The sequence below is a fragment of the Apis florea genome, unplaced genomic scaffold (genome assembly GCF_048593485.1).
Source record: "Apis florea isolate Af1SG1 unplaced genomic scaffold, ASM4859348v1 contig_3078_pilon, whole genome shotgun sequence".
NCBI classification, from domain to species: domain Eukaryota; kingdom Metazoa; phylum Arthropoda; class Insecta; order Hymenoptera; family Apidae; genus Apis; species Apis florea.
In genome coordinates this window covers 986,110-1,005,423 of record NW_028256702.1, presented here as the reverse complement: position 1 = coordinate 1,005,423, position 19,314 = coordinate 986,110, and the positions used below count along the sequence as shown (strand labels likewise).

The 19,314-nt window shown below is 18.7% G+C and overlaps 2 protein-coding genes across 5 annotated transcripts in view; both read left to right on the top strand.

Annotated features, from left to right (window-relative positions):
- The first annotated feature begins 1,250 nt into the window (after positions 1 to 1,250).
- Positions 1,251 to 2,057, top strand: LOC105736497 (uncharacterized). Its single transcript, XM_012491263.2, has one exon. The coding sequence runs from the start codon at positions 1,327 to 1,329 to the stop codon at positions 1,837 to 1,839; it is 513 nt and encodes a 170-aa protein (XP_012346717.2). The 5' UTR covers positions 1,251 to 1,326; the 3' UTR covers positions 1,840 to 2,057.
- A 7,092-nt stretch (positions 2,058 to 9,149) lies between these two features.
- Positions 9,150 to 19,314, top strand: part of qtc (GRIP domain-containing protein quick-to-court) — a 69,331-nt gene continuing 59,166 nt past the window's right edge. For 3 of the 4 annotated variants that reach the window (XM_086908448.1, XM_012491330.3, XM_012491329.3), the window contains exons 1-2: positions 9,150 to 9,389; positions 16,957 to 17,482. In XM_086908448.1, the coding sequence (XP_086764574.1) occupies positions 16,997 to 17,482 (486 nt within the window). In that variant the 5' untranslated portion in view covers positions 9,150 to 9,389; positions 16,957 to 16,996. The remainder of the gene's footprint in view (positions 9,390 to 16,956; positions 17,483 to 19,314) is intronic. The other variant, XM_086908447.1, reaches the window with a different exon arrangement.

Sequence of the window (19,314 nt, the reverse complement as noted above, 5' to 3'; positions counted from 1 at the left end):
ATTGATGATTCCAAACAGACAATTCCAAATAAAAAAATATAATATTTTATTGTATTTTTATTTTTAAGACATAGGGTAAAATTTCTTTTTGTTATTGTATAATGAATAAAAGTCACTTTTTATAGATTATGTATTTAAATCTAAATTATAATATTTAAATCTAAATTTGATTTACACACCGCAAATCATTTAAAAATTATTACTTTTCATTATCAATTTTATAAATTTTTATTCAATAGATATATAATAACATGGATTTTATTTTTAATAAGTAGTATTTCTTACTATGTAAATATAATTTTGGTTGAAAAAATTCCAAGTTAATAGATTAAAGAAAATAATCATTTCAATTTATATAAACATTATTTTATATATTATTTTAAAATATCAATAAATTCATAACATAAGATTAAGAAAAAAAATATTATAGTAGTATTTTTATATATGTGGTGTTAATATATCTTTGATTCTAGAAAAAAATAAGTACAAAAGTTGATATACAAAAATATTAATGAAGTTTATTTATTAAATTATAAGCAATTTAAGTTTTATTAGATGAAGTAAGAAGGAAATAGAAGAATTAAGAAGGAAATAAAAGAAGTAAGAAGGAAAGCGCTCTTATTTTTTTTTCGTTTTTCTTCATTTAACACAAATTTCGATTATTTAAAATTTAATAAAGAAAAAATGAAGCATAAATGAAATATTATAAGAGTAAAATATTTAATAATAAAATATTTTTAATAAATTAATAATGAAATGGAAAAATTTATCATCTACCAAAAGAAATATGAAACATAATTAAACAATAATTATATTTTAAATAAATATATCATTTCTTTTTTGTCAATGAATTATATTATAATTTCTTTTTGATACTTTTTTAATATTTTTTGCTCGAGTATTCATTAGATACTTTCAACAAACTCTCTTAAATATTTACAAAATATGAAAATATGTTGCAATGTTAAATATACAATTTAACGTGTTCATTTTTTGTAACATCATTTGTATAAAAATATTTTAAATCATTAAAAAATCATTAAAAATTATTTTCTCGATTTTTTATTTATGTTAGGTATGTTATATTTTTAACTTTTCCTGTGATATATTTGAATAAGAGAATTCGTGTATCTCTATTAATATTAGCATTACATTTAGCTAGTCTTCTAAGAATTAAGCAGATATGCTACAATAAAACAATAAATCAATAAATTTAGCGAGGATAATATAATCATTACAATGATTAAATCAAGGAACATTTTCTTTTCGATTTTCTTCGAGTGAAGTTCATTCTTTACGAATCAATACGTAAAACCAATACCTAAGATGAGAGTATTTCTCGTCGCGTTTAAAATTCTTTTCATCTTTACTTTGATTCAATCAGGGATATTTCAAGCATTAGCTCCTTCTGGAAGACAGTGCGTAACGCAAGGATTGTTTGAAATTATTGATGGAACGTGCAAAAATTATTACCTCTGTGTATATAATGGAGTCGTATATACCTCATACGATATGACATGTAAAGGTTCAACTCTATTTAACCCTACAAATAAATTGTGCACTGCAGATTATACTTGCACACAAATTACAACTACTACAACTCCTGCTACGATAGTGGACCCTTGTCCCCTTGGAGTTGGTAGATTTCCAATGATTCCAAGTGATTCCAAGTGTCAGAAATATTATTATTGTTTCGTGGAAAATGGACAATTTGTGAGATATAATTTCACATGCCCAAATGATTTACAATTTAACTCGAAGACACAAAAATGTATGTTACCATGTCCATCTTCTTCTTTAGAAACTTCTTTATCCTGTACAAATTGTAAAGTGTCATAAATAGCAATTAATGATATGATGATAGATACGAATTAACATTGTTGTTGTTTCTCTTAGGCCGCTATTCTAATAATCAAAAAAATTATTATATTTTATTATTATATTGTATTATTATATTTTCTGTCTAATTACTTTCATAATTTTGTCATGATATTTCTACTTATATAAATTATAAATTATAATAAAGAAATATAATTTTTTATTCGTATAAAATTAAATTAAATTATATTTTTATTAAAATTAATCATAAATCATAAATCTAATTAATGAATGCAATTAGATATTTTTAGAATTAAAAATTTAAAAAAAAATAATTTTATATGATAAGGAAATTATTGTGTATTATACATTTTTTAGTCCATTATTGTAAATTCAAGATAATTTTATCACAATAAAATATAATGATGATATATATCATAATTATTATATATATAGTATAATAAATAGAATATATATACATGTATGTATTCCAAAATATAAATATATTTTTTTCATTATAACTTATTACATAAATTTTGTTTTTTTCTTATAATTTATAGGAAAAATTATTATATTAATAAATATATATACTTATAAATGTATATTATATCATCGATATAATATGAAAATTTGATTCTCTTAAATATAAATTCTATATCAAATTGTATGTAACATTAACATTGTGTAAAATGACATGTTATATATAATCTTTAGTAAAATGCTAGTAGTTATAGAAATTATAGAAAATTAAAGAAATTAAGAGAAAAAGATTAAATGATAATATTATATGTTATAATTTGAGATCCTTAAATTTTCTTCTCATTTTCTTTCTCATTTTTTTTTTTTAAGTTTTTGTAACACTTCTTTATGTCTTCAATGTTTACAAGTTTTGTTTTGTTTTTTTTTCTAATAGAATAAGAACGTATGAAAAAAATATAACTTTCTATTTAAAGAAAGAAAGTTCATCTTCAAGTTAACCATTAAAAAAATACAACAAAGTAAAAGTAAATAACTGTATTTTCCCTTTAAAATTATGAAATTTTTATATTCAATATTTATCTTGAAAATGCATTGTTTTGTTATTTAAATTGAAAATTTTTAAATGAACACCCTATATATATATATATATTTTTATATGATGAGATGAATATAATTTCTACTTTGATCATAGCAAATTGTAGAGGGCGTAAGAAACACTATTTGTAGTAGAATTTATCATCATATATTTTTAAAAACTGCGTTACCGACTAATTATCAATATTAAAAAATCAATCCAACAAAAATTTTATTTGATTAATTATTATTAACTTATTATTAAATTCAATATTTGTATCATTTTCGAACGCATGATCTAAAGATCAGATTAAAAAAAATTTAATTTAAAATATTTATATATACGTATTATATATATTGTATTTACAAATACAAAAAAATATAAATTGCAATATGAACTATTTTATATATATATATATATATTAGTTATATATATATAATATTCAATTCAGGTTTAATTTTTTTTTTTAATTTTGATATCGTTATCACAGATTTGTCATTAATTTTAATAATTTAATTTTAATAATAATTTAATAAAATCATTTTATAATAATTTAATTAATTATTTATTATTTTAAGGTTTTTGAATAATTACATTTTAGATATAAAAGTTTATTATTTGAAGATTTGAAAGAAATTTTCATTCAATAAATATTTTAAAAAAACAGATTTAAAATAAATTAAAAATCTAAAAAAATTATAATTACATTTTACAATTTATTTCGAAATTGATATCGAAAGCAAAACTAAATTTTATTTAAACTAATTTTTATCTTACGTATTAATTTATTTTAATTTATTAATTTATGATTACGATCGAATGAACTTTATAAATAATGAAATATAATATATAATTATATATTATAATATTATATATAATATAATATAAATAAGTAAATACAAAAATTAGTATTTAAAATATCGATTGAACTTATTTATTAAATTATAAATAACTTAAATTTGCACTAGAAAAGAGATAGAGATATAACAAAAGTGTAAAGAAGACAAAGCTATTTTTATTTCGATAAGCTATTTCTGTCTTGCTTTCTTCCAAACTTAAATCGAAATAATAACAAATTAAAAATTATTCGTTTAAATTCACTTTTTCCATTGATAAAACTTTCTGATCAAAATATTTCTGGATTTTCGCAATATTCTATTCCCATACGAATATTTTTAATATTAATTAATAAAATGTAATTTTCTAATTGCTAAAAGAAAAAAATATATATCTATTACTTTACTTATACCCGATATTATGCTTTTAAATTATTGGTCAATATAATATGTATACATGTATTATTCGATTATGAAATTAAGATACATACATGAATCTTTCAGTTGACTAACGTTTGTCAACAATACACGTACTTTAACAAGAAATAAATAGGAAGAATCGTTATTCGTTTTTGAGTTCATAATCATAGTTTATCAATAATATTTCCATCAGTTAGAAATAATTTAAAAAAAAGTTTTTCATTCTTATTTCAAATTATAATTTTTCAAAAATCTTCAGTGATTAGAAATTTCTTCAATTAATTTTAAGAAAATTTATGGTAAGTACAAAATAATTGTAAATATTGATATACAAAACATTGCTGATGATAAGACTTCATATGATAATTCATATTTAATTAGCAACATGGATGCAATAGTCGCTAGAAATATAATCGAATTAGCTGGAGCTATGATGGAAGAATTCGAATCTGTATGGACTAAGATAAATAAAATAGATCCTAGCCAAGTCAATTATCGCATAATGAAATTATATTTGATACATATAAAAGAGCAACGAAATTTGATCGTCAAAGCTACTTCTTTTGATTCTTATAATTGTCCAAATCTTCTCACTATAAGAAAGTGTTTCTTGCAAAAATTTATTGAATTTGTGCCTGCAGTACAAACGTACTTGATAAAATTCAAGGAATTTGATATAGATGTAAAAATGTAAAAATAATTGAGTAAGTAAAACTTATATAGGAAATAAATTATTGTATTAAATCTATATTAATAATAATTTTCAATTTTCAGAGCAAAAGAATGAATGAAATGAAAGCGATAATTCTTTAAAATTAAAAATATTTTAAATTTCGTCGCTAAAAATATATTAAATATATTAAATATAAAATTGTTTTTTTAAATGTATTTTTTCTTAAAGATATTCTACTTTGAAAATATTAAATTATTCAAAAGAATATTTTTCACAAATTATTTCATTTAAAAATTAATCATTTTATATATTTTTATAGATATGTTAATTTATAATTTTTTCAATTGTTACTTCAATTCTTGCAATTTTTTGCTACCTTTTTATTTTTCTTATACGTATATTCTATACATATAAAATAAGAAAGATAACAATGTACAAATATAAAATTTTGTCTTTACTAACATAAAATAAATTTACAGAATAACGTTATTTTTAATGTATATTTTATTTAAGATTTTAATTATTTTATTTAAGAATTTTATTTTATTAAAATTCTTTAAAATTTTCAATTTTTTTTTTTAGTAAAATTGGAAAGTATGCATGAACTATTATAACAGTGTTAATCAATTTTTTTTCAACTTTTTTCATTTTATTATGCTATACATTGGCTCAACGTAGTCGAAAGTATACTGATGTAATTTATTATTATTGGTCACATAACTCGAATTGTTATAGATTTTTATTTTCTGAATTAAAGAACATTGTATCAATGAGTCATGTATACGGTAAAACATAAATAATAAATATAAATAATAAATATTAATTAAATATTGATTTCTATATTCTTTAAGATTATTTATCTTTTTTCAATTAATTATTTTAAAAAAAATAGAAATTAAGGATTCATTAATTTTCCTTCTTTGATTAAAAACTCAATTTATTTAATTTTTATTCTTATTTCTGGAAAGTATATATTTCAATATTCTTTAATCATATACATTTTATATGATTGAATTCTTTTTTACATTATACTTTTTTCAGATTTAATTAACACATTTTTTTATTTTATTTATAAATATTATTTTTAATCTTACATTTTAATCTTTTTAATTTAAATAATTTTCATATTAAATTAATTATAATAAATTATTCTTATTATATTTTTATCAGGGAAAACTCTTTAAATTAAAAAGTATAAAAATCAGTTAAAGTATATATTATAAGTATATATTATAAGTATATGTAAGTATTATATAAGTATATAAATATGTATATAAAATATATTTCAATTTTTGTTTTATGTGGTCGAAATGAATAGAAAAATACACCACTTCTGTCAATCATAAGTTTAAAGACGAATTAGGGCATTATAATGCACAATCTATAATAGAAAATTGATTACTTATTTTATTTATAATTACGTAGAATTTTTATTAATAACGTATCATGTATTATTAAACTTAACAATCATAAATTAACTCTTATTTATTTAATATATATTTGTTTAAATCATTATTATTAATCATTACTATTACAAAATTGCACATATATATGACAGATTATAAATTTGAAAAAACATGGAAAGAGTTTTTAAAATAGATAGAATGTTTAAAATATTTTAATATTGTACTTAAGTTTATTTCAAGATCTTTTATAAGGAAATTGCATGATAAAAAAATGTTAATTAAATAAAATATACTTAGATTTGATATTCATCAGATAGATATTCATAAAAATTTAATTAAACAGTTTAAATAGTTTAATAAAATAACGTATTGTAAATAAATACATAATTAATGAGCAAAATAATAATAGTGCTTTATAAAAAATTTATTTCGTTTATTTTTTGTTTTTATTCTTTTTATGTTTTTAAATTTCTATCAATCTTTCTATCAATTATTTCTCAGTTTCATGATAAAAATGCAAAATATTGATAGAAAATCTTTTAATTTAGATTTTATTTTCAGATTTTTCCATTTCGGTTTCCTTACAATTATTTTTTATTACTTTACACTTTTACTACTTTTTTTATTACATTAGACAACGATCATAAATATATATATATATACACATTAGAAAAAAGAAAATTTATTTAAAAATAAATAAATTTTCGCGCGCACAAAAAAAAGATGAATAGAATCTCGTAATTACTCATAAAAGAATTTTTCGGTAAATATAAAAAATTATAATATCCATATATAATATATTGTTGTCAATAAAAATTTAATTAATGATTCATAATTAATTAGCAACATGGAAAAATTAGCTAGTAGAAACATAATCGATTTAGCTACATTTATGATAGGAGAATTCGAATCCGTATGGAATCCGTATGAATAAAATAAAAAAAATGCAGCTAAAAAACTACTATATAATAGCATTACATATAAAAAATGTAAAAGAACAACGAGATTTGCTTACCAAAGCTAATATATTTCATACAATTATTTAAATCTTCTCAATGCAGAAAATGTTTCATGCAAAAATATATTCCAATTTTGATTCCAACAGAAGTGGCAACATGTAAAGAAACATTGGACATTGAGTAAAAAATAAATAAAAATAAATAAATAATAAATAAACAAATGCAAAATAAAATATCGATATAATAAATTATTGTATACGTATTGTATAAATATATTATATATACTAATACTAAATTTCAATTTTCAAAGTAAAAAGAGAATCTTGAAAATAAATAAATAAATTGAAAATGTTTCTTCGTTTTCTTACCAAAAATAAATAAAATTTTATTTTTTTTACTAAATTTAGATTTATTTCTTCTAAAAGATAGAAATTCTTCTATTTCAAAAATATTGATGATTTAAATTATTCAAAAGAATATTTTCGTTCTACAATCATTTAAAAAATTAATCATTTTTTTTATACATATATATGTTAATTTATAATTTTTTTATTTTATTTTAATAGAATAGATTGATATAATGATTATGATGGTTTTGTTTTAGGTTATTTTTTTATTTTTATTATGTATATTTTATATATAAGATATTATATATATTTTATATATAAAATGAGAATTAGGATATTAGAATTAGATAATAGAATTAGGATATAACCTACAAATATAAAATTTTGTCAGTATAAGATAGAATAATATTATTTTCAAGATATATTTTATCTGAATTAAAATTAATTTTTTGAAATTATTTCTTTTTTTTTTTTTTAATAATTTGATATTATATAAAATATTAATATATTTATAGGATTTAAAATATCGATTTATAAATTCAAAATAAACATAAAAGTTGATATATAAAAATTGAAATTTATTTATATATATTATATAATAATATATTATTATATAAATATAATTATATAGTATATATATAATATATAATAATATAATTACAACTTTCTATATAATATATATTATTATATATTATTATTAAATAATTATATATATAATTATAAATAATTTAAGTTAAAGTATGTCTATCATCAATATTTGCAAACTATTTGTGAATAATATGAAAAATAAATTTCCTAGAAATTATTTATTCGCGAACTATTCATAATCTTCGTAATACAAATTAAAAAAAACATATTTTATGACTTACCAGCAATTTATGAATATTGTTCATATTTCATAATTACTATATAATTTTTTTGCAAATAGTTAATAAATTCATATTTGTGAAATTCTTCTTATTAAATTTTTTTTAATAAGATTTTTCTAAATAAAATGAAAATATACAAACATGATATAATTTAAATCATTTATAATTAACTATAAGCGAATAATATAAAATTTTTTGCAAATTTCTAATTCATAATTTATAAAAGCTAATCACAAATTCTTTGATATTTTTTTACAAATCTTGTTTTTTAGTAAATTTAACAATATTTTTTTTTTATAAATCTTGATTTTTTAAGTAGAAAGTACACAATAAATATAATTAACGATTTCTCTAGAACTGAAGAAAGTAAAGATTGGTTTTCAGAAATTGTTCATGAATTTAAGGTGCATTCTCATTAATAAACAATTTGCGAATATTGTTCACAAATAACATTGTTCACAAATAATCCGTAAGTTTTTTATAATTATTACTTAATATCGAACATTGCTATATCTAATAGACTTAATATTCAATGTTTTTTTGTGTTATTTTTATGGATATTTTAGTATCATTTTCAATATTACCGATAGAATAAGATTGCAACACTACTAGTGGTCAGAATTGAAACTAAATATCAATTGCAAACGAAATATTTAAAATAAAATGATTTATCTACAATCAGTAAATTGTTATTGTATCTACATTGTTAGATGGCGTTAATAACTCAAAATTACGACATTGTCAATGATCGGTTCTTGCAATACGACATCTTGTGACTGTCTGTCGTTGTAATACTATACTCCTTGCATGAGTCGTGTTGGGATCGTAGATGACTGATGTTCGACTAGTGAGCATGTTTTCCATATCTTGTCAAAAAGTGTTAGAATTATCAGTGTATAGTGCATCTAATAACATCGAATATTCTTGAAATCATAATTATTAATTTGTCTATCATGAATGTGTTCTTATAATTTACGTTGTGTAACAGATCTAGGATTGCTAGATTAGTAAGTATTCGTAGCTATATTCAACTTTTACACGCGATAAGCCCGCGTGGCATGAATTAACACTTAAATCAAATATTTTTCATTCAATTTGTCTGCGCTTTTTATTCTAATTAATAATTCTAATAATTATATACGTATATATTAAATGATAGAAATTTCTGAAAATTTATATCAAATGAGAACTTTATTATAATTTCAAATTCATATCTGAAAAGTAAGATATGGTTTCGTTACTGATTTAGTTACTACTTTCTAATTATTATTACTTCCCGTTCACATGATACGTCATTAGAAACTTGCAAAATCAGTCATTGGTACAACGACAATTTCATTTATTAATTGCTTAATTTTAAACAGTTATATATATATATATATATTGACTTTTTTTCATTTATATTTTATAAAAACTTGTTATAGAATGATTATATAACAGTTATCAAATATTTAAAATATATTTTTAAATAAAAATAGTAAGTGCAGAATCTAAAGTTATTTAATGGTAAAAATACAAAATAAATTTTAAAAATCTTAAAGTTTCAAAATATACGTTATTTCTTAGTAAAAATAAAATGTAGTTTTAGAAAATAATATTATTTTTACGATTTTAAAGATGATGTGGACGCTGCATAATGCTGCATGATGTTCTTGAAATAGATAGATAGAGAGAGAGAGAGTTAGAAGATACCAAATGATCGATTTATTTCAATAGGTCTTTCCCTGCTCTAATTCGTGTTCGTTGAATACGAAATGATACAAAATTATACAAATTATTTCAGTTACGTTCAGCAGAAAATATTAATAACATTAACAATAGGATTCTATAATGAATTGTTATCGCTATGGCGAATATCAAAATTTTACATTTGTACTTTCATACATTATTTCGTTATGTCACATATTGTATAAATGCAAGCAGTTTTTCAATAAAATCATACTAATCTTACAGGTATGCGATAACGAATTTAAAGCACATATTATAAAAAAAGATAAGCAGAAATTGATTGACATTGAATTACATTGATTATGATCAAATATTTTTAAAATATCGTCGATAATGCAATATTTATTTATATATAATAATTTGGGATTTATAAAAAATATATTTCTAAAATATAAACTTGTCTGATTAGTTTTGAATCATTATTCAATCTCATAATTTTCTTCTTTTAAATAAGTAACTATACTAATAAAAAGAAAAAACATTTAGAAATATAATAAAGAATTTTTAATTAAATCAAATAATCATATTTATTGAAAAAACTACATATTTATAATATTTATAATATTTATATTTATTTTTTAAAGAATAATATTTATGAAAATAATGAATTAAAATAATTTAATTTTCGCAATATCAATTATATTTTAATAAATATGCATTCATATTTCGATTATTCGAAGTAATTATGAAATCATGTTTTTATTTATGTTATATTATGTTATTTATTTAAAATATAAAAACATAATTTTAATATTCATTTTTAAATTTTGATTTAAAATTATAATAACGATATAATATTAATTAGTTAAACTCAATACGTTCTAATGATTACCTTAAAATAAATACCAAAAATAGATTCTTATAATAATAATTACATTCTTTATTCTTTAGATATCTCATAAATTTTTCCTATAAACATTTTAAATTCATTCATTAGAATTAAAAAAGTTAATTCAAAAAACGCGTCCAGTATAATCGATAATGCTTGAATATGTTTATATATCATTTATGTTAAAGAGCACGTTTAAAATTAAAATCAAATCGAACAATTTGATAAAAAAAATTGAAAAAATAATTTGTATTTTTTAAAACTTAATTCAAATTATTGACATAACTTACTAAAATATTTTATAATATAATTTAATTTGGTTATAATTTCGAAAGAAAGAGTACTAGAGAACAGTAATAGAGTGAATCAAATCAAATTTCGTGTCGATCGAGAAATTTATGTCAAGGCCTTTCGGAACTATAACCCAATTTTATCATAAAGAAAATATAGATATGTAATTTTTTATTCTATTTTTTTGAAAAAATGTACATATACATTATTTATATATTATTTAATTATTTTAAAAAATATATGATAATATAAAAAAATTTATTTCAAAAATTATATAAAAAAAATAATATAATATATAACTTTTTTCCTAATGAATAAAAAAATCTTATTAATACTAAATAACCAGAATTCAATAAATAACAAAAAACGAAATAAAAAGTTTTTAAAATATTTTTCAATAAACTTTACTTTATTAAATAATATCATTTAATAATATAATTTTTTTTATTATTTGTATATGTAGATTAAATTATGATATTTGATTAATAATAATTTGATTTTCTTAAATATTTGACATTATTTTTAAATATATATATAATATATAATACTATTTGTTTATTATTAGGTTTTATAATTTTAGTTGAGAGAGAGAGAAAAAGAGAGAGAGAGAAAAAAAAGAAAGAGATTTAAAATTATTGCTTATTTTTATTCATAACATTCTTTTTCATCTTACAATGAATTCTTTGTCTAAAATAAATGTAATATTAATTTTTCTCAATAAAAAACAAACAAAGTAAAATTATAAAAAAATTGAAAAATAGAAAAAAATTAAAAAGAATTAGTTTTAAAAATGATTATAGTAAAAATGAAATAATATAGTAATGTATGTTTTTTTTATTTTCTAAATTAATATTAATTTTCAAAGATATATTATTATATTATATTGAATTTTTATAAACATCAATAATTTCACACCAAGATAAATTAGATATAAGAGACAATAAATAAATCTAACAAAAGGAAATAGAAGTTCCGTTAAAATGAATAATTCAATGTAATAAGTCTTTATGGTACAAGGTCAATACTTATCCAATGAACAATTTTCTGCATAATATTTAGGAATAGATAAAGTATTTAATAAAATAATTATTATTTAAAAAAATTAATTTTATTTTAAGTTGGAAATATTTTATAAATTATTTTAATAATATTGAATATATAATATTTACATAAATAACTATATTTTTTTATTTAAAATATTTGTTATTTAATTTTGCTGTATAAATTATATAATAAAATTGATTAGTAAATAATAGAATGGTTTTTAAATAGAGATTAAAAAAATAAATTTCTGAACCAAGATTTTCAAAACTATTATGTAAATATATTTTGAAGTTTTTTATTTAATGAAATGAATTATCAGAAACATTAATTTCTTAGAAATTAAATTTGAATTGTAAGTTTCCGAAAAAGAAAAAGAAAATTTATAATATTTTTCTTTTTTTCTTTAATTAAATGTAATATTAATTTAATCATTAAATATTAATTTTGATTTCAGATAATTGTTCTTACCAATATTTATTTCAAATATTTGTTTTTTTATATTTAAAAAATTATTAACAATACTTTTTTCAAAGATAACTTTAGAAATATTAAAGAATTATTAAAAAGAGAGAAAAGAAGTATTAAAAAATTCAAAACAAATGTTATTTATGATTGAGATTTATTTTATCACATATTCAAAATATTGACCATTCCATTCTTTCGTTCAAATTAATTTTAAAGCATTTTTATGATACTTTATTACTTTTTATGATTTTCAATTCACAAAATTTTTCTTTGTATTTTTTTTTATATGAATTATATCATTGTATGATGCTTTGCGTAATTTTATAAAAATATCAATATATATATGTTATATATATTATAAAATTCAATTATTTTTATTAAAGATAGTAATTAATAATAAACTTATAAATTCAAGAATTATTCAATATTATTCAATTTAAGTTTGTATTATATTTTAATACAAATTATTTTGTACTTTTTTCATTTCTATATATATTTTATTTGAAACATATATATTGTAATTATTTTATAATAAACTCTTTCCATAAACAAATATAAGATGACAAATTATTTTTACATATAGTTTTATGATATATAAATTAGTAATTTATAAAAATATTTTATATTTGCAAATATCATGTGTATAAAACTGATTTATTTTTTGAAACAAGTTATTGATTTTATAATATAGCATAATTTATTATTGCTTTTATGTATATTATTTTTTATTTTATCTTCTTTCATATTAAATATATTTCTCTTGAAATATAGAAATATTAAAAGTTAATTTTTTACAAATTCTATAATTCAAATTTATAATTTTATAATTTTGTCCATTGTCTTTTGCCTTTGTTTACTTTTAAAAATACTTAAAAATGTACAAAGTTAAAATGAATTTGTTGAAGTTGAATTATTTAGATTATTTTATTTTATCTGTGTAATTTAGAATAAAGTGACTTTTACAGGTCGAAATTTAATGTAAATGCAACTTTTATCATCTTTAATGTCTTTATAACTATATTACATCTACAAAATAATTGAAATAATTGAATCATAATCTACCAGTAAATTAAAATTAAAACTATTCGATATTTTCTTATCTTGCAATGCCAAAAAAAAAACATAACGTTCACGAATTTTTCTTTCTTCGAATTGTTTATAATTAAATACAATATTTTTATATAATTTTAAATGTTGAATTTTCTTTTTTTAAAGCTTTTTTATTTGAAAATGTCAATAAAAAAACTGTTCATAACTATTTAATACTTTTTTCTTAAAATTCGACTATATATACACATATATAGAATCAATCACAATAATCGTACTCTATTTTACGAAGAAATTCATCCAAGAATTCTGATCTTTTTATAGAAAATTTATATATATAACATAATATATGTGTGGAATATATTTAAAAAATTTATAATATAAAATTTTATAATATAAAAATATTTTATATTTATAACAACAAACTCTTTAAGAAATTTATGGATAATCGATTAATGCGATAATTAAAAATTACCAATTGCAAAATGTTATTTCTATTGATTTTAATTTTTAATCGAAATATTAATTTTTTTATTAATATTATAAATATTTTTTATTTAATGTATTTTTAAAACATTTTTTTCTTTTTGATTAATTAAAAAAGTTTTAAGATTAATTAAAAAATATAATTAACTTTTTTTTATATTTTCAAATGCGACAATTTTTAATTAATATCTAATTTCTTAATAGTTACATAATAAAATAATTAAAAATTAAGATTAAAGAAAAACATTGATTACGAAAAAGATATATGAATAAAAATATTAATTTATATTTGATTTAAATTAATTATGAAATTATTGTTTTAAATGAAACCGAAAAAATATTTTCTACGAATAAATTTTTATTATGTGAGTGAATTTATTAATACCTATTTGATAATAAATCACAATGAAATATTATAAATTTCTATTTTTATATTTTCAGATTTTAAAATGAAAATATTGTAATTTATATTATTTTATTTTATAAAAGTTACATCTAAATTAATAAAAATTTAAATAATAAAATATTTAATATGTGCAATTACTATATAAGAAATTATATAATCATAAAAAATATTATTTAATTGAAAAAAATAAAATCATCAATATTAATAATAATTATTAATTATCAATTATTAATTTTTATTTAATTTTATAATTATAATTTATAATTTTATTTTATGTAGATTCATGTGATATTTATAATCTATATCATATGTATGTCTGTTATATCAAGTAACTATTATTATAGATCAAAATGTATTGATTTGAGGATGCATTCCAATGAATTTTATGACGAATGAAAATTTTAATAAATAATCATTCCAATTAGCGATTAAATTGATGATTATGTGTTTGAATCATTAATTAAATAAAAATTTAACTTAATTGAGTAAAAATTTTTAATCTCAAAAAATAATCATTAATTGGATTAACGATTGTAATATATATAAAAATAAAAAATAAAATTATATATATTATATATATATATATAAATAAAATAAAATTTAATTTTAGCTTCTATTCTTAGAAGTATAAATCTTTCTTTATATTCAAATAATTCTTAGAAGTATAAATCTTTCTTTATATTCAAATAATTCAATAGTTATTTTTAGCAAAGAATATACATCAATTTTAAAAATTTTTATATTTCTAATAAATTATTCTGTTTCTTTTTTAATTATCTTAGTCTATTAATATCTTCAAACTTTCATTCTATATATATTTAAACATTTTATAAGTAAAATACAAGATATTTTTAATGATTATCAATGATATTCAAAATTCTGATTACAATTATTTATTTAGAGGAATGAAATATTTTTGTATGAAAAATATACTGCAAAAATTTTAGAAATATAATACGAACTTTCTTGAAATTTAATTAGATATGATGAAATGTGATTAGATGATGTAAGAATTTAATAATAATAAATATATAAACAATACTTATTTCTTACAAAAAAAATATTTATAATGAAGAAATAAAATAAAAAAAAATTATATATCTAAAAATGAAGAAAATATTTAATTTAGATGATCTTAACTATTTTAATTATCTATCATTACCTGCCATTTTTATATATGTATTTCATGTACTATATTATAGAAAGAAAATAAATTATAAAAAGATAATAAAATAACATTTAAATAAATAATAAATAAATAGAGATTTGAATAATTATCAATTATTATAAAAAGATTGATATCATACTCATATAATCACACATCAATAATATAAATTCTATAAAAAAAAAACAAATAAAATAAGAAATATAATATTTTTTATAAAATAAATGAAATATTTTATAAAATAATTCATAGAAAAGAATTTTTATTTATTTTTTAATAATTTTATTTTTGTTTTTAATTATTTTGATCATTCTTTTTGATAAATAATTAAATATATATTTATAATTTTTTTATTTGATTGCAATTGATAACATAATATTTTTCCATATTTGAAATAAAATCAAATAAATTATTAATAATCTAAATTAAATTAAAATTTTTCATATTTAATATTAATTAATATTAATAAACGAACTGTGAATATTTATACATATATAAAAAATTAATTTTAAGAGTACAAAAATATATAAAATATAAAAATATTAATTTCAATAAAATATGCATTATGATATTTATAGATGAAACTAATTTAATAAGAAAAAATAAAATAAAAACGAATATTAAAAATTTTATTAAGATAATATGTGATATTATTTTTAAATCAATTAAAAATATAAAAAATAAATATGTTTAAAAACTTTATTTTTTAATTTCCAATTAAAAATCAAGAAATAATTATTTAAATCTCTAAAAAAAAAAATAAATGTTTCACACTAAATATAAGAAGGAATTGTTTTACGTATTTTATGTAATATATTTGTTTTTTATCGTCGAGTTGCTATTAAATTTCGTTATCTTAACAATATAATTACTTACCGATTACTTTACACTATATAATTCATCGATTTGTATCACGTTCTTCAATTTACCTTGAATAACCTAATTTTATGAAATATTTACGTCAACTGGAAATTTTTACTTAATAATTTTCAATATAATGATTTTAAACGAGAAAAATCCATTAGAAAGGAAAAACCCATTAGGGAAATAAAGTGATATGCCGTGTATTTTTTAACAAACAAAGCTTAACAGAAGTTTGATTTTCTTGCACAGGAATTGTACGAAGTGATGAGGTAAACTAGATCAGCAGGAGATGGCTCGTCACGGCAGCGAAAGATCCTTACATTCCTCTCAATCGATGCATCCAGGCTCCTCAGTCCGCTTAAACACGAGCGAATCACCCACGACGGAGTTAGCACCGTCAGAGCCAGTAACATGTTCTGACAACAGCAGCACGATCAAGGTCAATGCCGATAACAACGTGGTTTACACGACAGGAAGTGCACCGGCCACCGTTCCGTCACCCTCGATATCATCCTCGGTATCCTCTCCATTGGATTCCCGTATTCCACGTCCCTCGCCTACAGGCCTGCGTCGGTCGGCTAGTATGCGCATGCGCGGTGAACGACTTTCACCGAATAACCCACCACCACCACCCAGTACCGCGGCCACCGCGGCTCTAAGCAGATCTTATCATCGTCGTTTTAACCTTCTGCACCAGCAGCATCATCACCTGGACCATCGCACTTTTCCAGTCATCACGGAGAATGGAACTGAATCACCCCGACAACGATCTCTCGTGAGTATTAACCTTTAATACGTTCAACATTAATCACAATTTATTTTTATTATTGTTCTTATTAGAGAAATATGACTTCTTAGTTTTCCCCGCAATATTACGTCGTACTCTTCTATGCAGATCACAGATGCGTTCTGACAATTGTGTCTTATTGACTATTTTTGGGTAGTTCTTATATGAATTTTAATAACGGTAATAATGGTATTAAAAAAAGAAAATGATGATGAAAAAAAAAATATAAAAATATATATACGTGTATGTTTGAAAAAAATAAAAAAAAAAAATTATTTTCTTCTTTTAAAAACGTAAAAAAATTATCAGAGAATTTACCATTGTCAAAAATATATATCATTTTATTATCCATAAAATTGATATAAAGAAATAATGTTTAAGAATAAAAATATTTTTATTTGTAAAAATGTAGTAAATGCATATCTAGTTATTATTATATTTATGACTATAATAATATTTTCATTTGTTGCATGCAAATTTAATATATATATATATAGAAATATAATAAATAAGAGATATGACTAAATTATTTTTTACTTTAGATTTTATAGTTCGATATTTTTATTATTATTATTTCTTTTTTTTTTTTAACATTTATACATATTTTATACATAAAAGCATTTTTCAATAATTACAAAATCATAATATTTTCCGCAAAATTTTATTTTAGTTAAAATTGATATAATTTTAGTAAATTATTTAATAATGAGAATAATATTAAGTAGTATTAGTAATTAAATGATAATAATTTCAATAAGTTTGTAAAATTTATAAAAATACAATTAGTACACATATGCATTAAAGTTTTATTTTTAAGTTTAATAAAATTTTGCAAAATTTATATACGCTTTAAGCTTATATATATAACATAATGTGTTATCTTTCAATGACATAAACAAAAAAAAAGATTATTTTTTAAGTAAGTTTATATCACGAAGTTTGAATCACTCAAATAACATGGTAAATATAGGCAACTTGCCAAGACCGATTTTTATTTGATATCACAATTTTTTAATATATCACAATTTTAAAATACTTTCAATTCATTTATTAAAATTCATACACGTTGAATCATTATTAAATAAATAGCTTTCCATTTTCTCTAGCCTCGATAAAAAATAATTGTACCATTAAGAAATCAAATTCAATTCATTAGGATTAATTTACTTTTTAAAAAAAATTAAACAACAATTATATATTCTTACAACCACTAATATTAGGTATTTTCTATAAAGTGAACTGGATCTTTGACTTTTTGTCGTGAAAAATCGTATAACGATCCTTATACACACACACTTACACACGTGTATTACTTTTTCATCAAAGCGTGCAAGCATGAAAAGATGTCTCGTGCTTAGCTAAACAAAATTTGAATTATTAATTGTATTTAGATTTAAGCAGATTCAAGATAAGCAACGAAATATGGAGACATTCTGACCTTTTTGCAAGCTATGCGTCAGCGCAGATGAAACCTCTTCATTGCTTTTAGATCGTATAATACTGCTAATAAAATGATTATGCACTATATTTATCGATACTTAATCCCAACAGATATAATATCGATTTAAATTTATTTTTTTTTTCTGGATAAAATGGCGAGAAAAGCAGGAAATGATTCAACAAAATCCCTATTTATTTTTACGTCCATTTTCGCGTTTGTCGGGTTATTGATAAAATAGCATATAATAATAAAATATATTATATTATATTATATATTAAAATATAAAATATTTAAGATATTTTTTTAAGATTCTCCAATGAGTTTTTGATTTTAACAAAATGTCATTTCATTTTCTATGTATATTCTACATATATTATAT

Excerpts from the sequence above, each read along its gene's own strand:
- LOC105736497 (XM_012491263.2), top strand. The coding sequence starts at position 1,327 with ATGAGAGTATTTCTCGTCGCGTTTAAAATTCTTTTCATCTTTACTTTG.